Here is a 24973-nt window from a genome sequence, read left to right as displayed (position 1 = left end):
CCAGCATGCTAAGGGAACAGATCTCATCCAACCTCCTCTTCACTTGCAGCCTTCTCTGCTGGGTTCCCCATTGACTTTCAAATGATTGCAAGGTATTTTGCAACCAGTCATAAATGCAAACAGATTGCCAAGTATATAAAATGTGATCATGTGACCATTGTGATCCAGCACAAAGTTTTATTAAAGTCGGAAATATTTTATGGGCCATATAGTTCCAAGGTAGTATAGATGGTAAAACAACTAAAATGATCTTTGTGAAACAAGAACATTGCATTGACATCTTTAGGAACCTTGGAATCTAAAGAAGCTCAAAATACAGGTAGTCCTTGACTTGTGACCATAATTGAGTCCAAAATTTCTGTTGTTAAATGAGACATTTGTTAAGTGAGTTTTGCCCCATTTTACGGCCTCAGTTAAGTGAATCACTGCAGTTGATAAGTTAGCAACCTGGTTGTTAAGTGAATTTGGCTTCTCCATTGACGTTGCTTGTCAGAAAAACGCAAAAGGTGATCATGTGACCTTGAGACACAGCAACGGTCATAAATATGAACAAGTTACCGAGCATCTGAATTTTGATCACATGATGTTGCAAACGTCATATCTGTGACAAAGGGTCATAAATCACTTTTTTCAGTGCCGTTGTAACTTTGAATGGTCACTAAATGAACTGTTGTAAGTCGAGGATTACTTGTATTTAATCCCAGGGAAGAAAGTAAACTTCAAAGAACTAAGTAAGCTTTATGTATTGAAATGATATAGGACTTCTGGTTGTTGTAAAATGTCACAGTGGCCACATGATTGTGAGTTGAGTGTTTGGTAATCAATATGAACTTATGACCGGTTGCCAGACACCGCACGATCATCAGCACTCTTCTCTGCTGGCTTCTCCAGAAAATCATTTGGGAAGCTGGCAGGGAATGTTGTAAGTTGCTGTCACTAATGAAGCATTTCCTCTCCCCTCCATGCCTGGTTGTATGCATGTGGAAATCTTTTGTGGGGCTGCAGCGTGACATGTTATAGCATATTTATTTTACAAAAGGAAAGCCAAAACAGAGAAGCCATGATGACATGGTGTAATATGACATGTGCTGTTGTTCATCTGAGATTGTATTTATCTATTTTTAAGCACTGCTAAGGACCAGATGATTTTTACTATGTCTTGATATGTAAAAGCATAGAACTCTAAAGAGGGTGTACTTTTTTTTTCACATGATTGTACAGTATCTACTAAAATCATAAACATTAAAAACCTGGCACCAAAGGTTAGATTTCACAAACGGGCCTCATTAAATCCTCTCATTTACCTCACCTCTATCCCAGTGCTTGGGAGAAAGCCAGATCTTAAATGCCAGGGAAAGGTTGTTTCATAGGGCAGGGTCTCCCATGGAAAAAACATGCTTTCTAAATCCTGCAGTGAATGCAATTGTGGCACGGAGGGAAAAGGATGAGATCCTTCTCATCCAATGACAGCACTGTCCTGGTCTAACAAACTCAATTGGTTTAGGCAGAGGTTTGTCCTCTGAGCATGCTACTTGGCTCCCAGACGTTTCGTTACCAAACTAGGTAACATGACGGCCACAAGAGTAATCAACCACCCAGGACCTGTATAAACAAACAAGACACTTCACCCAAAACCCCTGCAGAAGACGTTACCTAGTTTGGTAATGAAACATCTGGGAGCCAAGCAGCAAGGTTGGAGGACAAACCTCTGTCTAAATCTACAACCCAAGCTGTAAAAGGTTTCTAATTTCATTTGGGACCACTGGAAACGCTGTCACTAAGCAGTGCGGTTATGTGACAACTACATTGCTTCATGACGGAGGTTCCGGTCCCAGTTGTGGTCCTAAGTTGAGGCATATCTGTACTTTTACTTCTTTAGTAAGCAAAATAATAGCTGTTGGGTGTAAGAAACCAGTTCTCCAGTTGTAGCTTTCATGTATGCATTTTTGCTTTTGGGATATTATACAAAATTAGATTAAAAACCTTTCAAAATGAGGAGCAGGAACTTTTAAAAGTTCTTGATGATAGGGTTACTGAAAACTATATCTGTAGATTTTAAAGTTTGCTGTTTGATTACACAATACCTCTGTAGACATGTTGCTATAGTAACTTTTATAAAACATTCTATATAGAAAGTTATTTAAGGAGTTAGAACCATTTTCAGTGAAAATATAACTCAGGCAATGAACAGTTAATATTAGTGTACTGATTTGTTACTAGTGAACTGTGAAGTACAACTTCAAATAGATCTATTTAACTGCTTGTTATCACAACCTTCCAGTAGTACTCATCCATCAGGTTTTGTATTTTTGTGTTTTCTTTAACATGGCTCCTTTTAGCTAGATGAAAAAGGAGGTGTGAAGTGTGATATTGTTTCTGGATTCTAACTGTCATGCTGGAATATATACAAGGGATTTTTCTTGCAACAAAACAGAACTCATTTGATTGTCAATATGTTCTAAATTAGAGTGCTGAAGTACTCCAGGCAATTTTAATGTATAGCAAAGGACTGTTTGTAATCACAAAATGTGACCTGGATTTTCTAGATAGCATTAAAAATAAGCTCCCCCATTCATTAGTTTTGAATAGAGACATTGTAATTAATTGTCATTTTCTAAAAAGAACTATTTCCAGTAGTTTTAAGTAATTTTCTTTTAGTTTCTAGTGCCAAATTGAAAAGAAAAAAGAACTTTTTTGGTTTAGCTGCCATTTATACAGAACTAGTAGCAGACAATGAAGTGAAGAAAACATCTAAGTCTGGCAGTTCCTCAAATCCAAAATGGGAAGAACAATTGACAGTGTAAGTAGACTATTTTTATAATTAACTATTTCTATCCCAATGTTCAGAATAAATATGCAGGTTCCAGACTCCTTAATCAGATTAGTTTTTTTGAATGGCAAGGGAAAAACAGTGGGTAATACAGAGTTACTCACAATGTTTTGATGGAATAGGAGAATAGAATCTCCTCTTTTAGATTCTACTGTATTGGTTTGCATCCAAGATTGTCTCATCTACTATTGGGATAAAGAAACAAACCAAAATTAATCCCCATTTTTGAAAATAAAATTTTTATCAGTAATCTGGCCTTGTTTCTATCTATAAAGGAAATACAGGTAAGTGGAAAACATAAATAAAGAGAAACATATTTTATATTAACAAAACAGAAGGTAATATTGGATAGTGTGTTAAAATAAAAGTCATGGGAAAACAAATTAGAAAGCTTTACCTGGAATTTGTAGAGAATCTATTCTTAAAGAAAGAAATCATAACTTTGCTTATCTTTTGTTTTGTTTTGGTTTTGTGCAATTTCAAGAGTACCACATACTGTATTGAAGTTAGATCCTAAACTGGAAGATTTCTACTAGTTGCAATTGGCTTTTATTCCTTGGTGGTACATCCATTGGCTGACATGTGTATTAATTCAGAAAAAAAATATGCACAGCAATAAAACAACCATGATAGTTTGAATATTGAGGAAAAAGAAGATGGGGATTATTTTGAAAAGTATATTATAACAGTTTTAATAATTTTAAATCATTTAATTATTGAACTTGGGTTGTAAACTGTAATATAATTATGTTGATATAATATTATCTAAACTTGCTGCTTTCTAATAAAAAGACAATAGACAAATACAGTAATTATTCCTTTACATGTTGGGGATTATTAAGCATGTGCAGTAATATATTTCCAATTTTAAAAAGAAATTTGTTTTTGTATAGGAATGTGACTCCACAAACCACTTTGGAATTTAGAGTTTGGAGCCATCATACTTTAAAAGCTGATGCTTTATTAGGAAAAGCCACTGTAGATCTTAGACAAGCTTTGGAAGTTCACAATAGAAGATGTAAGTTAAAGTTTGCATAGAATCTACTTATCTTGTTTGTTTATTTTTAATATTCTGTACCTTATGGTTCCATTATACCTTAAATATAGGTATGCTAAATGTTATAATAATTCCCTCTGAACTAATTATGAAAAACTGACCTTTCTAACAAAATAGAAATAGAAAAAAATCTTCATCTCTATTGATAAAACTAATCTACTGTATGTAATCTGAAAAAAGATTTTTTAAAGTTATCCATGAAATAAAATAATTATAGCATATTTTTTTGAGGGCATGAGACATTGTAGAGATTTTGGTGTCAAACCTTCAGTCAGGTTTCAGGTCCAGTTTTAGAACAGAAACAGCATTGGTTGTGCTTGTGTATGATCTCTTGTGAAAGTAGCATGAGGGTATTGCCCTTCTTGAACTCTTGACAGCTTTCAGTACCATCAACTATGGTATCCTTTTGGATCAGCTGTGGGGTTTGGAACTGGGCAGCACAATGTTGCTCTGGTTCGGTTCCTATCACTGTGGCTGGTTCTACTGTACTTGGTGTTGATAGGGAATAAGAAATCTAGCCCATGGCATCTCCTTTGAGGGGCATTGCAGGGCTCAGTGCTGACCCTGCTCCTTTTAAACATCTACATGAAGCTGCAGGGTGAGATCATCAGACACCATGGGATCAGATATCATCAATATGCTGATGACGCTCAGCTTTACATCTTCCTCCCTGGTGATGCAAATGGGGCTGTGGCTGCCCTTTTGTAGTGTCTGGAGGCTGTGGGAACCTGGATGGAGGACAACAAGCTTCAATTAAACATTGGTAAGACAGAGTGTCTGTGGTTACATGGAACTTTAGGATTTGGAGGTTTATCATATTTAATTTTAGATGGGGTTGCACTACCCCAGACAGATCTGGTGAGCAATTTGGGAGTTCTGGTAGAGTTGCAATACTTCAATACTTTTGGAGTATTTTTGGAAGCTACCTTTGGTTTCAGAATACAGCCACATGTACAGTTTTAGTGGCCCCTAGGATGGCACATGTAACCCCATGTTATGCAAGCTGCACTGGCTGCTGATTTGCTTCTGGGTCCAATTCAAAATGTTGATCATTACCTTTGAAGTTCTTTATGGCATAGCTCCAGGAAAGCTGAGGAGCCATCTTGCCCCTCCACACTCATGCTGGCAGAAGAGATCTATTGCAGATCCTATCAGCCAAGGAATTATAGCCATGGGCCCTCTCTTTCGAATATCTTGGTACAGGAGGTGAGGTCCGCCCCCGTCTGGCCTTCAGGAAATGCCTTAAAACTGACTATGCCAGTTGGCATGGGGTCCTGAAGGAGAAGTTGTAGACTGGAGATGGCTTGTGTAGTACCATAGCAGCCATAACCACCTCTCTGCTCTAGTCCTGTGTGTATGGGGTTTAATTTGTTTTAATCTCTTGTAATTTTGATTTGTTTTTATATTTAAAATTGTTTTTACTTCCTTATGTTTTACTTTGTTGTAAGCTACATGGTGTTGCCTTGCAGTGTGAGATGCATGGTATATTGGATGGATGGATGGATGGTTAGGTTAGGTTAGGTTAGGTTAGATAGATAGATAGATAGATAGATAGATAGATAGATAGATAGATAGATAGATAGATAATGTTGGAATAATTAGAAAGTGTAATCTGAACCAAATAATATTTAAGGATCAATGGACAAAGTGAACCTACAGGAGATTGCCAGTAGAGTTCAATAAGAAATTTGGAAGAAAAGATGTATATTCTGAAGGGCTATGTGTTAGCTAATTGTGAACATTGAAAAGGGCGTCTTATGAATAGCTACTGGTTGTGAGGAGTGCTTCCTGAAAATATTCTTTGCCCATTCTAATTAATTGAATGATTGCTTATTAGTGTAAGGAGGGACAATTAACAAGTTTAGGAGGAGCATGGTGGAAGAATTAATGAGACTTGTCCCTAACATGAAGGGAGTGTATACTATCTGTGAAGGGAACAAGAAATAAAACACAAGTGGAATGCAGGAATAGCCAGCAGTTAGGATGTGTACTGCTTGTCCTTATTTTGATCTTGTTTTTGAACCTTGTTTTTTTTCCAGTTTTTATAATAATTTTATTGAAGTTTAGAGATACAAAGATAAAACACTAATACAAATAAAAAATAGAAAAGACTGAAAACAAAAACAAAAAAGTGCAAGAAAAAAATTAAAAAGAAAAAATATAGTAAAGAAAAAAGAAGTTACATAAAGAAATGACTTCCTCTTCATCATGACAAATAGAAATATTTTCAGAAACTTATCACCTTCCTTGATACTTTAACAAAAAATCTCTTCCCATATTTCATCTTTTATTCGTAAACAAACATATTTCATCCTAATCAACAGAAGTCCATTATATATTTTAATCTTAATTAAATAAAACAACTTTAAATTCTTTACTTTTATTTGAGTAACATCACTTTCTCTGAAAATATATCAAAAGATTTCTTCTTTCCATACGTGATCTCTTGTTTTAATTAAAATTAAAATTTAATTGTCATTTAGTCCTGGTCAGCAAAAATCCATTAAGAGTTACTAGAAACAACAACCTATATATTTTAACCTTGATCAAATATATGTACTCCTTCCTTTTGCTTTTATCAATCTTGAGCTTTAAACCCTTTAAATAGAGTCCCAGAACTTAATTTCTTTTCATTTTTACTTTGTCCCTTCAAAACTTTAACATGTCTCTTTGGTAAATCCAAAAGAAAAAAATTATTGAAGTCAGTCTTCAGGTTTGTTATTTATGTATACCTTTTAATTATTAAAACGCCACCTCGTTTCATTTGTAAATTGTATGTAACATCTTTTTCCATATCATTCATTTAAGCTGTCATTTTTAATCCACATTGGAATCAGTCTTTCTCTTGTCCAGTAAAACTAATTTTTTTATAACCTCTTTTCAATCCATTTTATGATAGCAGAAAATCTTAAGAGTATTTCTGAATGCATTGCTTTCAAATAACCTTTAATTGTTTCGAGATAATTTGGGTCTATTCTGTATTAGTGGGTCTCCTCTCCTTTAATTATAATCTTTAGTTCTTTCTGGTTCCCTCTAGTGTTGAGCCTTCAAAAGTCCCATTTTATATATTTTTTCTAATGAACAGCATTTCTCATGGAAATATTTGTTATATTTAATTTCATACTCTTCATTTTTAGTAGAATTCTAAAGAATTCACAGGAAGGATTCTTATTTTTAATTTCAAAATCTATTTCAAACCCATCTGGCTCTTTAGTCTTTTATAACTTTAAGAAAACCAATGTTCTAATCGCCCTTTTGCTATATATTCCAAAATTAAGATTTTTTTAAACTTGCATAAAACGTCTTTTGCCAAGGATTGAAGGAAACACATCCAGTGTAATGAAACTTGCTGTTCTGAAGGAAATACGTATATGTGTCTCTCTGTGTGTGTGTTTATATGCTCATGCCTGCGCACACACATACATATGCATATACATACCATTATAAGCAATTTCCATAGGTATTTAAGAAAGAAAGTATGCAAATCCAGTGTCAGCTTTGGGGTTGTTTAGGAGGCATAATATAACATGCTGGTGTTGATTTTTGAAACTCTTTCATGACTTAGGGCCTAACTATCTGTGAAACCACTTTTCCCACGATGAACCTGGCCAGTTACTTAGATCAGTAGAGATCATTCTGAAAATTCTCCTGCTGCTAAAAACACGACTCTCAATTATTTAGTAAAGGACATTCTTCTATATGGCTCCCAGGTATTGAATGGTTCCCTAAGGAGATGCAGTTGGCTCCCATTCACCCATTATTTAGGAAAATGGTAAAGTCTTATATATTTTCTAAACTTTTAATTGTTAATTATTTTAATGAGTTTAACTTTTCTTTATCTTTTAATTGTATTCATTTTGTTATGTTTGTATTATATTTCTTAATATTGCAACCTATACTGAATGTAAAGAAATGTGGTAAAGGCATCAGGTTAGAAACTGGGAAACCTAATCCTGCATTAGGCACATAGCCCACTGGGTGACCTTGGACCAGTCATTGTTTCTCGGCCCTAGAAAGGAGGCAGTGGTAAACCACTTCTGAAAAATCATATCAAAGCTTGTCTAAGTAGTCTCCAAGAATCAGATGCAATTGAACGGAAGAAAAAATGCTGAATATTAGCATAGAAAAGATGGAATATAAATGAAATAATAAATAAATGTTGCATTGGGAAGGAAGGAATAAAAAAGCTCCATTTCATGAATAGCCTTCAGTCTATGTGAATTGTGGTTTAAATGCATAAAGATCCTTATATGTTATAGGTTCATTTTGATGTTTTTTAAGACATCTTGTTTTGCATTGCAGATATGCAGTTAGACAATTATTACAGACTATGCTTGAAAAATAGTGTGATACACTGTTCAAATTTCTGTATAAATTGATAATCATGTTATAGAAATGTAATCTTAATATTTGAAATGATTAGATATACACAGGGTTTTTTTTCTCCTACATATTTAGGTAGTAGAATTAGATCTGAAAAATGTATTTGCTGTTTTAATAAGTGGCTTTTTTTTTTTACAAAACACTTTTTTTCTGGTAGTAGAACATGTCAAAGAACATTTGAAGCTTTCACTGGAAAATAAGAGTGGCTTGATACAAACAGGAGAACTGATAATAGTGCTTGATGGTTTGGTGCTTGAAACAGAATCTCTTTCAAACCGCAGTTCACTAGTAACCAGTAAGTTAAATTCAGGGGGATTAAATTATTATCTCTTAGTTTAAAAAAAGAAATGGAAAAATCTAATTCTCTGTTTTATTGTTTAGCAGAAGTCCAGCAAAATGGTGATGCTTTACATGAAAATAGAGAAACATCTGCTAGGACCACTTCCAGGTTAGATTTCTTTTGAAGAATACTATTTGAATACTAAATGTCATTGAATTTGCAGAATATCAGATTACATTATAGACTTGGCTAGAAGAGAGTGGAATAAGTTGTAGCATAGTATCAAGTATGTTAGTAATCTGATTAAATGTTTACTTTGAGGAGGCATTTGAGTTGTATATATTTTTGCATGCACATTATGAAAATATTTTGTGAAAATTTCTGCAGCAGTTAACAGATTGCATAAAACATTTTAATGGGATATGTGTGACTACAATTTACAGGAAAACAGTTAAGGAAAAAATGACAGTGAATTTGCTACAATTTACAGGAAAACAGTTAAGGAAAAAATGACAGTGAATTTGCATTACATACATTAATGTATCAAAAAAAAATTCTTTTTAACTTTTGCCTCCTGTTCAGATAGTTGAAAAAAATAGTCATATTGGTTTAGTATCTTGTGCTATTGCTTTCTTAAATGCAGTGTGGCATTACTTTAGTAAATTCTTTTGTGGAAGAAACTTACTTAGATGAATTCTACAAAAACTACTTCAAACTCAATCCTTGCTGCCACTCATTCCTGCTGTAAATCAACTGGATTCTCTTGTGAACCATAAGTCAGTCAGTCAGTAAATAAATAAGGCTGTAATTTAGCAACAAAATATCTGACCCAGCTAAGCATCATCCCACCTCCTGCTGGTTTTTTTTGTTTCTTTCAGTCTAATGAGCCCTTGTTTCTCTACAGAGATAAAGCAATTTATTTTTTATTTACAATTATATCTATTTATTTGTCCTCTTCATTTTTCTCTGTTCACTAGTAGTTTGTTTTGAAACTATTGTAAAGTACAAAATGTGTTACACTGAATCGTTTTGCTAAGCTATTTTGATAGGATGACTCCATTCAATGTTATGATGTATCATTTAGCATCTTTAGTGGCCACGGATGTTCTTTTGTGTAATGAAATTTGAAATTTATTATAAAAAAAAACTAATTGGGGATTCCACTTAATAAGAAATCTTATATACTTATTAAAATAATATACATATTTAGAAAACAAATTACAAGTTTGTGAAGGGGCAAAATTTGATAGAACACATTAAATAAACATCCAAATATACTGTACTTTCCGGCGTATAAGACGACTTTCGCAAGCGTTAAAATCGGCGCCGAAGTCGGGGGTTGTCTTATACGCCAAGTCGTCTTATACACCGGAAATAATGGTAGTTTCCGGCATATAAGATGACTTTCTAGGCATGCGACTTGGTGCCGAAGTCGGGGGTCATCTTATATGCCGGGTCGCCTTATGCGCCGGAATATACAGTACATTGAATAAAGTTAATATGAATAATTGATATTTTGCACATCATTTGTTTACATTCTTTTATATGTATGTGGTTATCTTACAAAGAACAGAATTAATATAGATATATTTTTTTATGTCTGTAAGCCACCCAGAGTTACCTTATGGTAAGATGGACGGCCAATACATAAACTATAGGTAGTGTTCGCTTAGTGATGATAATTGAGATTGCAACTCTGTTACTAAGTGACATAGTTGAAAAGTGCAATAGCATGTGGCCATGCTGACTTTCAATGGCAGTTGTGACAATCCCAGTTGCTGTCATCAGGCAAATCCTGCATAGTTGCATCATCCTGCAGTCACATAAGCACTATTTGAGGATAGCTTCCCTATTGACTTTTCTTGTCAGAAGCTGGCAGTGAATGTCACAGTTATGGGATGCTGCAACATCATAATTTTGAATCAGTTGCCAAGTGCCCAAATTGTGATCACGTGACCCTAGGCATCATGTCATGGCTGCAACTATGAGGACCCTTTGTAAGTCCCCCTTGTTCAGCATCATCATGACTTCAAATGATTGATGAATGAGTGGTCATTCAACAAGAACTGCCTATATTCTTTACTCTAATGGCTGAAAACATGACAGATACACAAATTAAAAATGGTGCTGAGAAATGAAAACAGGTGAAGGAAGAAGAATATGAAAATTATTTAAAATACATTTACTTTTGATTTGTATGTAGTGGGTTATTGGAGTGGAGAATATATAAATATAATACATATTTTTCATAACCTGTGTGATATTTTCTACAGATTAGATAATGAAACACCATCAAGTTCCACAGTACAGGTCTCATTCCCTATACATGCCATTAATGGAGACAACTCATCATCTCCTCATATTGTGACCAGATCGAAAAATTCACCAATACCAAAACCACTGTCAAGTGAACAAGATAACAACATTGGTAAGAAAAATATTGGCTAAGGTGATTTACTAGACTTCTTTTTTTAAAAAGAAACATTAAATTAATACTAAGAATTAATGTATTAAGTTAGATTATTGAGAATCTTGAACATAGGAGGAGAACACTTCAATATGTGTATGTATCAAAATATGTTGGTACTTTCTCTGTTGTGCTACACTTACTGTTGCATCAAATAATCTAACCTTTTGCAGCAGCTTTTAAAGGATGATATGGAAAAATGTTGGGTAAAAATTGGATTTAAAAAGACTTGTATGTTACCTTGAGATAAGTGTGTTTTATTAAGGCTATTTATTTGTTCATTGAAGTAGGAGGAAAATGCAAATTGCAAACATTTATTCAGGATATGTAAACAGCTTAATTTATAAGTACAAGATCAACAACTATATCAGAGAAAGTGGAATAAAAATGTAAAAAGTAGTCTTGAACTCAGATTTCATGTGTGGTGGAATTATTTATCTGATTTAAAAGGCTCACTTCAATAAAATGACTCAGACTGGCATATGAGTTAAAGCATAATTTAAATATAAGATGAAATACCATAATAGCAGCATGTTAAGGAATGTACAAACATTCAAGTAGCAACCATTCAAACAATTTACAAATTACCTAAGACCTGCAGGAAAAATAAACTTTTTAATTCTTTCCTGGAGATCAACAGGGTTGGGGCCCAATGCTATTCCTGTAGAGTGTAAGGAAGAGGACCTTGATGCAAGATTGATGTCAGCCTTACCAAGTAGACCAGATAGGAAACATGACCAGATAAGCTAATTCTAGTTTCTTGTACAGATATATTAACAGAATCTTGCAAGTTTGAACTTACAATTTTCCTGCTATCAATTTTATAGCCTGATAACTTAGAGAAGGTCCTTTCTGAGCCTCTTGCTCACTCACTATGCAGCTGGGGACTATGCTACCTCTCATCTGACTATTCCCTAGGCAGCATCTTTTTGCCCCGTCTTCCAAGGTCTTTTCCCCTTACCGTCATACATATTTCCTAACAATCTTTACTAACCAGGAGGAACATAAGTTCATCATACAGGTGACAGCTCAAAGCATTGAGAACCCGGTCTGCTTCCTTGAAGTTCACAGGATTAGCTCTTCTCAGATACCAGAACATGCACCAGTCATTTCAGTAGGATTTGCTCAGGCAGTGTTCAACTTAGAGCTGATCTAAGTGATCTTATTTGTGAAGTTTCTAGTAATATTGGCATATTAGCCTTCGAGATATTCCTCTGTTTGTCTTTCCCTAAGAGGTTACAGGACTGCTGTATGGCATTCTGGATGCAGTAATCACTAATCAAGGAACCACCAAAAATACTGTCACTAACACTGACAGGGCAAGGCACCAGTATATAAACAGAGAGAAAATTCCACTCCCTTCTAGCACTGATGTTGTTACCTAGTTGGATAATGAAATGTTTGCAAGAAAACAACCAAGCTCAGAGAGCACCAAAGACCCCACAGTTCCATCCTGAGTTATTCTATTCTATTGGTACATTCTATTATTTCTAATATGTATTTAAAATGTAACAGTTTATTATCTGAAAACTCAGACCAACTAGAAGTAAAGCATCTTAAATGTAATAAAATATATTATTGTAATACTGTAATTTATTTCTTGGATATTATATCTTCCTTATAACAGTCCCAAGGAAATTACTATTGAAGCATATAGAGGAAGCTACATATCTACCATATCTAGTATTTTTAATTGATTTTGCTAATCAAACAATTTTTTTTGCCAGATTCATCTTCTTTTCTGGCTGGATGGAAGCAAACATCTTTTTTTAAAAAATAGAGAATATCCCTTTCACTTTGGAAAAGTGGAAAAACATTTTAAGCTCAGTTACTGCTGGAGTCTCCCTACTCGGTATTGGCTGTTCCTTGCTGTGGATAAGATTGATAGTTTGACTTTCTGCCTGAGAGGAGACAAAAAGGCACCCCGTCCCGTTCTTATTCATACATAGAGTCAGACTAAAATGGTTGTTGAATCTTACTTTAATACTGACAATAGAGCATAATCACTACTTGTAGACAATAAAATACTTAGGACTTTAAGTGAGACCATGCAGTGCAGCTCAGGTTTCCACCCCCAGTACTTAGTTTTTATCTTTCATTTCCCAGCATCTGCTGCCAGAAATTGTTGTCTCACTTTGCCTTATGATAAAGCTGTCCCTTAGCTTGAGAAGATAAGGCTGAAGCTTATTATAAAGTAGAGTATAGAATTCTTTTTGTTACTTTTCAGAATTTCCTCCCAACTTCAAAAGAAAGAAGATGTGTTTGCATTAAAATTTTTAGGATGTTCACAGCTGACCTTTTCAGCTTCGGCTTTGGAAATAAAGCTTATTGTTTGTCAGATGTTATGTTGCAATTTCAGGGTGTTTCAAGGAAAGACAAAGAGATGCTTCAAGAAGAACATTGAAATTGCTTTGAAGTCCTAAACTTTAATAATGGAGAACCAGAAAAATTAGGTAATAAACTTAAAAAAGTCATCAAAGATGAATGTGAAAAGAGACTGTTAAAACTGAAATAAGAAAGAAAACAAACTGGATGTCAGGACAAACTGTGCAAATTGCCAAGAAGAGAGGAGAAGAGAAGCTAAAGCCAAGAAAGACAAAATCTCAGAAAGAAACCTAAAGAGTTTTTGAGAGCTATTAGAAGAGACAATATACAACATCTGCAAAAGCATAAGAAATGGAAACAGACATGGAAAAACATGGACAGTCTTTCAAAAGATCTTTGAATTCAGAAGGAGGTTCAAATGGGTATGCTGAAGGACACCAATGGATAAGTAGTAACCAATTATAAGGAGATCAAAGGAAGCGGGAAGGAGTATACTGAAACAGAATGCAATAGAGACCTCAACATCCAAAGTACCTTAGAGGATATTCCTTACTTATAAGAACCTCTAGTATCAGAAGATGAAATTATATCAGCATTCTGGTCATTACTAAGTCAGGTTACAAGAATTGATGGAGTACTCACTGAATTATGGCAAACCACAGAAAAAGAATCAGTCAATTCTCCAGCAGGATGGCTGTAGAGCCGAATGGTTGGGTTCCATGACAGCCTTCCCGCCCGACAGACTAAGTCAAAACTTTGGCCACACCCTCTCTTTGGCGTGACTCCAGTTTTGACTTAGTCTCGAGCCCGTTAACAGCAAAAAAACCTTAGCTCCTTAGATAGTCAAAATTGAGACAAATTGAGTCAAATCCTCCTCTCTCTTACTGTGTTTGCTGTGGTATTCGAGAAGACGTTCTCTTCTTAGATTGCAGCTCTGAGCCTTCTGTCAGAACTTCGAGACCTGAGGGCCTTGTTTCCGTCATTGTGGTGAGCGTATCGCATTGCGAGCACATTCCAAGCTATTTCGGGGACTCGGAGCCTTCGTAGCAGCAGCGGAGCTCATCTTTACTCAGCTGTGAAGCGCAAGCTCCAGCGGCTCCGGAACGACTGGCAGATCCGCGGATCGCCGGTCAGCAGTATAGGGGGTGTTTTTTTCTACCAAGCTCCCTTGCCAGCTGACTTTAAGAAGCGCAGATTGCAAAACACCGAGTTAAACAAACGGCTGTGCTTGAGGGAAGTTTCCCTTTCGGATCACCCCCCCACCCCTCGTGAGCCTTCTCTGCTGATTACCTCAGCCCATAAACTCCCCGTGAAGGCTTCAATCGCCATTTTGAGCCTCGTGTTATTCTAGAAGCTGACAGTTTGGCAGTTAGGGGGCGTGGTCTCCCTCTTCAGCGCCATTTTGGGTGTCCTTTACTGTTCTTTTCTCCATTAGTTGGGTCAACTACCGGAGTTTTTTCAGCCCTGCCTTTCCTCCCATCTGGGATTAGTTTGCTCTTATATACACATATATATATATTTATAATAATGATAATAATAATAATAATAAATATATAATAGAATAGAGAGAGGGGAAGGAGAGAGAAATATACATTATTAGACACCCTTGGGTCTGTCTTTACAGCCCAGTGACTGGGGGGCAGTACAGTTCTGCGGATAATCATTCTTATTAAACCTGATTATTGGCTGGAGGAGTGTGAGGAGTTTTCCCTTGTATTCCATCTGCTCTCTAAGGTGACCATTTGTCACCGGCCCCACAGGACCTTTCTTCTCAAAATAGTACCTGTCTGTCCGGCCATTGTTTGACTTCAGAGTCAGGCTTGCAGCCTACAAACTCTGCATCTGATCTGCGTGTTTCTGGCTTCCCCCCACTCCAGGTATTGCCTACTCGGGGTACCTTGCCACAATGGCAGACAGTGTCTCGCATTCAGCTATACAGGGTCCCCGACTGCCCCCCCCACAACAACAACAAAAGCGCAGATCCACAGAATCTGATGTGGGGGGGAAGAAGAAGGCCAAAACAAAGCACCTTATCCAAAAGGGACCCTCCAAAACAGCTGAGCGAGAGGCCTCGAGGAGACATTTGGCGCTAGAAAAACAATTCTCCAGGGCCCAGAGAACCAAATCCAATGAGGCAAACATGGTTTCCCCTGCCCCATTGGCGGCCCCTATACCAGAGCCTACTTCCCAGGAAGTCCTTAGAGCTTGGTCTCCTCTGGGGGAAACCGAACAGATGGATACCTCTCACTCCTCATCACCAGCATCATCACCAGACCATACTCCCACTACAGCTGCGTCTAACGACAAAGCTCAGAAGGACATATGGTCTGCCCAAATTCAGGCATTCATGTAGGATGCCTTTTCCCAGTTTATGGCATCTAAAGGTCAAGTAGCCTTTTAACCATCCCCCAAGGGACGAAACAAGGATCTGGCTACAATATCTCTGAGACCTCCTCTCAAATAGGAGAGGTAGAATCAATAGATCTGGACATGACTGGCATGCCCCTTTCGGAGGATAAGGGACCACTCCTGAGCAGGCGACGAGCTCTGGCCTCTTTGATCCAGCTCTCCTCAAATCACTTTTAATATAGGCAGGCTCTACGGTCAATCTGACCTCAGTTCAGGAGGAGAATCCTTCCACAAGTAAGGAGGCAAAAAACCCCCTTTTCGCCCGCCCCCCCCCAAAAAGTACCTCAGGACAAGTACACTCCTTGTCCCGAGGTTTTCCGCACCTCTGTAGAGGAGCAATGGTCTTCCCTAGCAACGCCACCTACACCTAACAGGGTGGAGAGGAAGCTATTCAGTGTGTCTCCATTCTTTTCCGACATGCTAGATGTCCCCACAGCGATTCCAGGAGACATGGCGGAGGCCTTGAAACCAGAGGACAAGAAATTTGAGCACTCCCTCCGTCGCTCCCACATGGCCGCAGCCGGGGCGGCCAAGGCGGCAACTTCCTTGTCATTCTTTTCCAGGTCCTGCATTAGGTGGCTTCGCGAGCTGCAAACACTATACCTCCTGATCAGGTCAGAACTCACCAAACTTTGGCCAAAATACTGGCTGCCTCACAATTTATGGCTGATGCCTCACTTCACGCAACCAAGTATGCAGCAAGGTCAATTGCTGCCACAGTAGCCTCGCGCAGACTACTGTGGCTTAAAAATTGGAAAACAGACCTAAAGGCCAAGTGGCGTCTATCAACGTCCAAGTACAGTGGGTCACTCTTGTAAGTGAGAGCAGGGACAAGAGAAAGATTCTAGTCCACCCATCAAAGAAGCTGGATAGGAAAGGCACTCAAGAATTTCGGAGACAAGGTTTCCGCCCAGGAAGCTCCTGGGACTGGAGACAGCCCTTTTGATCAGGGCAATCCTGGGACTGGTCTAGAGGCTCACGATCCTTCTACTCGGGACAGGATCGTTCCCAGGATCGCCCAAACATGGGAGCCTGAGGACAATTCCAATCCAGGCATCCCTCCAGAGGATCGGGAACCCGACCCTTTAAATGTTCCAAGTGACGCCAGGCAAGATACTCCCATAGGGGGTCGTTAGGGAACTTCATCGAGGTCTGGGAACAGACCACCACCGATGCCTGGGTACTGGAAACAATCAGGCATGGCCTGACCTTAGAGTTTTATTCTCCCCCACCAAACCGCTTCATCAGGTGTCCCATTTCCAGAAAGACATCCAAAGCAAGGTCGGTAACCTCGGCCATTGCACACCTTTTGTCAATTCAGGCATAGAAAGGGTACCAAAGGAAGAGGAAAGGAAAGGCTTCTACTCCTTGTGATCCCAAAGACATCAGGAGGGTGGAGGGCGTTACTGGATCTAAAGGGTCTGAATTATTTTGTAACCTACAGGAGGTTCAAAAGGCAGTCCCTAAAGTCCATCTTGGCCAGTATCAGGGAGGGAGACCTCCTATCCTCAATAGATCTTATGGAGGCGTACTTGCATATTCCTATCCATCCCAAGTACCGCAAGTTCCTCAGATTACCTACACAAACCGGCATTACCAGTACAGGGCTCTACCCTTCGGACTCTCCTCAGCTCCAAGGGTATTTACCAAGATTCTAGCAGTCATAGCGGCCCATCTCAGGTTGATGCTGGTGCGCGTACAGTTTATCTGGACGATATTTTGATTCAATCCAGCTCACACAAGCAAGATTAGACCTTCAGACCACGATCCGCATCCTACAGGATCACGGATTCTCAGTCAATTTCAAAATAAAGCCATCTCACTCCCGCAAGGAGGCTTCAGCATCTGGGAGCGGTGATAGACTCATCCCAGGGCAGGGTATATCTTTCCCAGGAGCGTCGAAACAGCATCTCAAAGCTGGTTCATCAGCTTTAGAGATACAAGAGAGTACCTTTGTTGCAACTCTAGAAGCTCCTGGGGAAAATGATTTCTTGCATGGGCATTTTGCCATGGACAAGACTCCACTCAAGGGAGTAGCAGTGGTTCCTCCTCCCTTATCAGAGAAGGAACCTCAGCACCTCCAGCAGGAAGGTCTTGGTACCAAACCACTTACTGAGGTCCCTGAATCGTTGGATATCACCCACGATGCTCAGGGGAAACATTCAGGGAGCCGACCCGGCTCACGCTCACGACAGATGCGAGTCTATTCGGATGGGGACCCCATCTGGGAACTCAGATAGCTCAGGGCCAGTGGAAACAATCGGACCTCACTCACAGCATCAATTGGCTGGAGTTGCGGGCCACCCACCTGGCTCTACGCCAATTCTCCTACCTAGTAACGGGAGGACATGTCCTCGTTCTAACCGACAACGTGGCAGCAAAAGCCCATGTCAACAAGGGGGGAGAAACAAGATCCATGGAACTGATGCAGGAAGCATCAGCTCTAGCTCGGTGGGCGGAAGCAAATTTGAGTTCCACCAGAGCGGAACATCTCAGGGGAGGCAAATCTCCAGGCAGACTCTCTGAGCAGAGCCAAGGTGGACCAGTCGGAAAGGCGTCTGGATCCGGCCTTGTTCAAGGAGATCTCCAGGAGGTTCGGGCGACCACACCTGGACCTATTTGCCACTCCGAAGAACACACAACTACCCAGGTTCTTCTCCAGATTCACGACTCTGGGGTCAGAAGGAACGGACGCTCTCAGGTGTCGGTGGCTGGCATAACTCCTGTACGCCTTTCCACCACTCCCATTGTTACCGGCGACCATACGCAAGTTGATCCTAGAAGGCGCAGAAGTACTCTTGATTGCTCCACACTGGCCACGGCGTCCATGGTTTACAGACCTTGTGGATCTCTCAATATCACCCCTGTGGAAGATTCCCCCGGACCGAGTAATACTCGGTCAGGGCAAGCTTCTACATCCAGATCCTCAGTGGCTACAACTAGCCGCTTGGCATTTGAGCGGCAAAGGTTTAGCTAGGCAATTCTATTCCTCAAGGGTGATATCAATCATACAAGCATCAAGACAACCTTTGACCAACAGGATCTACGACGCTACATGGAAGGGGTTCTGCAAGTGACGCTCTCTACATCAGCTAGACCCAATTTCAGGGTCTATTCCCAATATATTAGACTACCTGTTAGAGGGACTTAATAAGGGCCTATCAGTCAACACCATTCGTAGACAGGTAGCAGCCCTCTCAACTGTCCTTTCCTGTGACAACTTAACTCCTCTGTCACAACATCTGGCGATTAGCGCCTTCCTAAAAGGAGCAGTCAATACTAAGCCTCCTGTCATACACAGGTATCCTTCCTGTAGATTGTCTAAGGTTCTTCAAGCCTTGACATCAGCCCCATTTGAGCCTCTCGACTCATGTTTTCTCCATCACCTATCGTTAAAGGTAGCCTTTCTAATGGCTGTCACTTCCGCGAGAAGAATCTCGGAACTAGCAGCATTGTCAGTTAGAAAGGATCTATGTACCTTCTTCAAGGACAAGGTGGTCCTCAGACCGGACCCTGCACTCATTCCGAAGGTAAACAGCATCTTCCACAGATCTCGGGAACTGACTCTTCCTGATTGCTGCCCCAATCCCAGACATAGGCTAGAACATAGATGGCACAAACTGAACGTGCGTAGAGCGCTGTGCTACTATGTAAAGCACACTTTGTCCTTCTGTAAGACGGAAGCTCTATTTGTTTCCTTCCAACTATGGGGAAGAAGGTTTCATCTTCTACCATAGGTAGGTGGATCAGAGCTTGTATAGCCCAAGCGTACGTCGCTCAGACAATTCCAGTGCTACCACACGCGACTGCTCATTCAACGCGCAGCGCGTCCACATCAGCAGCATGGTCCACACAAGCCTCAGTGGAGGAGATTTGTAAGGCCGTAACTTGGTCTTCTCCCTCTGTATTTGTTAAGCATTACCACTTAGACTCCTTTACCGTAGCGGAGGCTGCCTTTGGTAGAAGGGTGCTACAGCAGATTGTTTCTCCTCAGGAGCCAGGGGCCTAGACACTCCCTCCCAGGGGGACATGAGGGCTTTGATATGTCCCAACCATTGGACTCTACAGCCATCCTGCTGGAGAAGGGGCGTTGTCTTACCTGAACGCCTTTTCTCAGCAGGATGATGTAGAGTCCAAACCCCCCCAGGTATTAGGTCTAGGCAGATATCGAACGAGGAGCTACTATAGAATTCAACGAACAACTCTCGTCTCAGTCAAAACTGGAGTCACGCCAAAGAGAGGGTGTGGCCAAAGTTTTGACCTAGTCTGTCGGGCAGGAAGGCTGTCATGGAACTCAACCATTGGACTCTACTTCATCCTACTGAGAAAAGGCGTTCAGGTAAGACAACGCCCCATTTCTAACCAAACTATGAAAAATTGAATGGAAGTGGAGATACATACTTTAGATTAACTGATTGATGATGAAGATGAATGTTTAACATACATTCTGTTAAGTATGAAATATCATCTATCTGATATAATCCAATTGAAATATTTACAGCTACAACCTTTGTTAGCAATATTTTATTGGCCAGCACTATTTTTAACTTCTGAAACACCTGAGGTACTAGACCTTGTTAAATCTGTTAAAACTAAAAAGCTTACTATTAGTTTTTATAGGTATTTGTTATCAGTAAATCAATTTGATATATGCTAAGAAATCAATGGAATAACGAATTTGAGATCTCTATATTGTGTAGACAATGAGAGAATGTTCTAATTTCTATTACAAGTGTCAAGAGACCTCAAATTATGACTTACAACAAATAATATCTAGAATTTATTGGACTCTGCTACATTTGTATAGAAGAAGTCTACGCAAAAGTTGGATTGCATAGTAGAGCAGCCATGAAGGCCTTGGAAAAAATAAATGTTGTGATATGTCTATACTTAAAAAGATCAGAAGAGTTCAAGCCATAGTATTCCCTGTGACACTGTATGGAAGTGACTTTAAAAAGCAGAAGAGAAAGATTATTGATGCCTTTGAACTTTCATTTTGGAAAAGACTCCTGAGTATACCATGCATAGCAAGAAAACAAATTAGTGGATCACTGAAAAAATAAATCCAGAGTTCAAAACACAAATTACCAAGCTCAAATGATCCTACTTGGAACATGTCATGTGAAGACCTGGCTCTTTGGAAAAGGCTGTACTATGGGAAGGTGGAAAAAAGAAAAGAAGGGGATGATCAGCAGCAAGATTGACTACAGTGTGCATCATTGGGAGACTTGAAAGAACAAGTTGGAGATAGAGTGTTATAGAGAAAATCTATATGGTTATTAGCAGTTGAAAATGAAAGGATTCACATGGTAGAACCTATTAAAGTGAATATAATATAATCAAATCATGTTGGAGTTGTCATTTTCTTTGTATATTACTTTAACATTTTAATAATCAATAATAGTTTAAAAATCAATAATGTTTGCAGGTTACCCTCACTGGCTAAGCAGTCTGATTTCATGTTTGATTTCAGACGTAATGTTCAAAAGATAAAAGTCCTTATCTCACATTTTATTCTCTTTTTGTGTATTACAGTTAGTTGTGAATCATCTATAATGGAAGTTGATAACCTTTCAATCTCCGAAATACCTATGGATTCTACAGAAGCACCATCTACGTCTGCTGATTGTACCACTACTACTTTAGAAACTCCTATAGAAACTGAGGCTACTACTAGTAATGCTGAAAGCAGTACCTCTACAACTGCCTTTAGTGCATTTTCAGGACTTCAGCCCATTGCTCCTTCAGATTCTGTATCCTCTAGCACAGAGAACAATGCAACACCAATGGCAGAGGTAGCAAAACCAAGGGAGTCTGCTAATGTATCTGGTGAAGCCATAAGGCAGCAACCTGGTAACACCAGCATAGAACCTTTGCCTCCAGGGTATGTGAGATTAAATGTGATGCACTTGTTAGATTCACATGGAAATGTTAATGGTGAAATGTAATTGGCAATGTGTTAGATTATACTAAAGTAACTGAATTAATCTCTTTTGAAATCAGTTGTATCTAACATATCCATAGGTTATGCCTAGTATTTTCTATTGATTTTATCTATCCAGTAGAACCAAAGCTGAAGACATTTCCTCTAATCTGTTATCTATGCAGGCAAAAATAAATTTATGTGATGATGAATAACTTGTTTTTAGTGCTGGATTAACTGTATTTTAAGTATATAGCCATGTAATAAGAAGGAAGAAATTTGTCCTTTCTTCCTGCAGCAGTGTTTCCTATAACTGATCTGAAATTGGTTGCTGTTTTTTATGTAAATTTCAGCTTTTCAAGAGAGAATTTTTGTTTTCTGTTAATTAAGTTTTACTTTTTGTGTTTTTCAAAGATGGGAACAAAGAAAGGATCCCCATGGTAGAACTTATTATGTTGATCACAACACAAGAACTACAACTTGGGAAAGGCCTCAACCTTTGCCACCAGGGTAATAGTTATTTATGCTTTTCCATGTATTAATAAAGGCTAAAAAAATTGCTACCAAAATGTAGATATGAGAATTTGCTACAATATGTACGTAAATTATACAGTGGAATTTAACTTTCTTTATAATAAGCTTGCTAAATTAGCATATTTTAGCAAGCTTATTATAAACAAAAAATTAAAGAATGCTTGTCTTTAGTAAACTTTAAAAGTAAATCCGTATACTTGAATTATAATTATAATATAAGATAGTGTAAGGATGCTTCTTCCCTCATATGTTCTTCAGTTATTTATGCCCTTTGAGTATGAGTTGAGCTTCCTGGACAATGGGAAGAGGAGCAAGGAGCTAGAGTAGTCAGAAATCTGCCCCATTTTGCATACTATCTCTTTCACAGAAGCTTTACTGCCCTGCACTCCCAATTCACATTATTTAAGAGGGAAGAGGGGATTCCTTTTATTAACTGTTCTACCAAAAGTATGTCAATATGCTAATTAATAAAATTCAAAATAAAAATCTTCAAATTTGTAATACATAGGAAATAGTTTTAAAATTCACAGAATTCTAATTGTTTTGGAGTGTCTCCCACTAGTTTATTCTGTATTCAGACTATTATGGATTTTATTTTGTGTCATTGAATGATTTCTTTTTTATAATAGCAATTACCATGGTGATAGCTTATAGAAAAGTTTATAAAAAAAGTTCTAGTTTAAATCTTCGTAACTACTAATATACAATTAATAGTGCCTATAACAAGTTATTTATTGTTATAACATTGTTCCCAATATTGTAATTTTCTTCCTAGCTGGGAAAGAAGAGTTGATGATCGTGGAAGAGTTTATTATGTGGACCATAACACACGAACAACAACATGGCAGAGACCAACAATGGAATCAGTCAGAAATTTTGAACAATGGCAGTCGCAACGAAATCAATTGCAAGGAGCTATGCAACAATTTAACCAACGATACCTCTATTCGGTAAAGCTAAAAAAATGTTTATATTCTTTTCCTATCCATTCTTAGATATTCAATGCATATTATTATACGTATATGATATTGAGATTTTTTGATTGTCTTGACCATGCTTGAGCTCAGATATAATGTGAAGCCATGATTTAGCCAAAACTGTGACCCATTTAACTATATTTTGATACAGTTGGCTAATAAACTATTTAGTTTATTAAGAACATTGCCATAATAAATAAATTTTGCCATAATAAACTTAAATAATAAATTTTTAAAATGTTAGAAAGCTCAAAAAGCATGTTTTGTTTGTTAATTTCCAGGTAGCCAATATAAACTCAATTTGGGAATTGGGCACTTTTTTTTATTAGAAAGATTTTTGTTTGTTTATTTAGCAAATTTATATAGCCCCTCATCTCACAAAAAGTGATTCTAAATAGTGTACAAAATTAAACAAAGCAATAAATATTAAAAAATAAGCATTATCAAAATTAAAATAATCCATTATTAAACATACAACCAGGTACAGGAATGAGTAGATATTAACAATGATGGAATTAAAATGTCACTAGTCCTCTGGGATCCCTAGCCCTGCTGACATAGCCAGGTCTTTAGGGACTTCTGGAACAATAACAAGGATGGATCTAATCCCCTTGGGAGGAGGGGAGAATGTTATAAAAGGAGGGCACCACAGAAGAAAAGGCATGCCTCCTAGGGCCCACCAAGTGTAAGTCCCTAGCAGATAGTATTCAAAGCATAGCTTCTCTGCTAAAACTCCCGTTTCTCTGCTTCCCTTTCTCGTTATAAATAGATCGCAAAGGAATTGGTATTGGCTAAATGTTTATATGGAAAGATTTGATTTATTTTCATCAAGTGCAGTTAAATAGTAATGAAAGAATAATTCCAATTTATTTTATTTTCACTAGGCTTCAATGCTTTCTGCTGAAAATGATCCACTAGGTCCTTTACCACCAGGCTGGGGTGAGAAATATAAATATGTACAATTATATTCATACATTATTATTTGTATTGTTTATATTGTTTACATAGCTCATTTTTATTTCAGAAAGAAGAGTTGATTCAAATGACAGAGTATATTTTGTAAATCACAATACAAAGACAACACAGTGGGAAGATCCACGGACTCAAGGGTATGTTGATAATCTGTTTTTACTCATTGAACAAAAAAAATACTGAATTTTTAAGAAATCTGTTTACTTTAACTTTTCAGTTTACAAAATGAAGATCCCCTTCCAGAAGGCTGGGAAATCAGATACACAAGAGAAGGTGTAAGATACTTCGTTGATCATAACACACGAACAACTACCTTCAATGATCCTCGTACTGGTAAATTATCTGTGTAAGTGTTAATGGATAGTCTAAAATACTTACCGTGTGTTAAATGTATAGTAGAGCTAGCATAATTGATAATGTTTGGTCTCTAGTAATTGGATGAATTATTGGTATGAACTCCACCATGCTTTTGTCTATATATTCTATTTTCCCTTAATAAAGACATCTGTAGAAGTTGCCATAGGCTCATTTGGTAGGAGGTTGGAATTAAGCTTTTTGTATAACCATCCCTGGTTTCTGAAATGAATTAATTTCATTGTTGGTATTTAAAAATCCTTATTTATATAATTTTAATTGTTTAAATATTTTTGATGCTGCTCTATGCTTTTGCTTTAAATCATTGTGAATGTGTAACAGTATTACAAAATATAATGGAGATTAAGAAATGTATACAGTGAAATCATTCTTCCCTCTTTCCCAATATACATAATTTGTTCTCTAGATTTAATTAAGCTAACTTGTAAGTGCATGAGTGGT

The 24973-nt window shown here is 37.8% G+C and overlaps 1 protein-coding gene across 2 annotated transcripts in view; it reads left to right on the top strand.

Annotated features, from left to right (window-relative positions):
• Positions 1-24973, top strand: part of WWP1 (WW domain containing E3 ubiquitin protein ligase 1) — a 68696-nt gene that overhangs the window by 19565 nt on the left and 24158 nt on the right. The window contains exons 3-13 of one of the 2 annotated variants that reach the window (XM_039345454.1): positions 2659-2800; positions 3724-3848; positions 8428-8565; positions 8652-8718; positions 10824-10978; positions 21287-21635; positions 22089-22184; positions 22984-23158; positions 24070-24124; positions 24210-24294; positions 24375-24503. In XM_039345454.1, coding sequence (XP_039201388.1) covers positions 2659-2800; positions 3724-3848; positions 8428-8565; positions 8652-8718; positions 10824-10978; positions 21287-21635; positions 22089-22184; positions 22984-23158; positions 24070-24124; positions 24210-24294; positions 24375-24503 — 1516 coding nt within the window. The remainder of the gene's footprint in view (positions 1-2658; positions 2801-3723; positions 3849-8427; positions 8566-8651; positions 8719-10823; positions 10979-21286; positions 21636-22088; positions 22185-22983; positions 23159-24069; positions 24125-24209; positions 24295-24374; positions 24504-24973) is intronic. The other variant, XM_039345455.1, reaches the window with a different exon arrangement.

The sequence above is a fragment of the Crotalus tigris genome, unplaced genomic scaffold (genome assembly GCF_016545835.1).
Source record: "Crotalus tigris isolate CLP2741 ecotype Arizona unplaced genomic scaffold, ASM1654583v1 scf7180000017952.28453644438:3035480, whole genome shotgun sequence".
In the NCBI taxonomy this organism is placed as follows: domain Eukaryota; kingdom Metazoa; phylum Chordata; class Lepidosauria; order Squamata; family Viperidae; genus Crotalus; species Crotalus tigris.
This window is presented reverse-complemented; position numbering and strand designations above follow the sequence as displayed.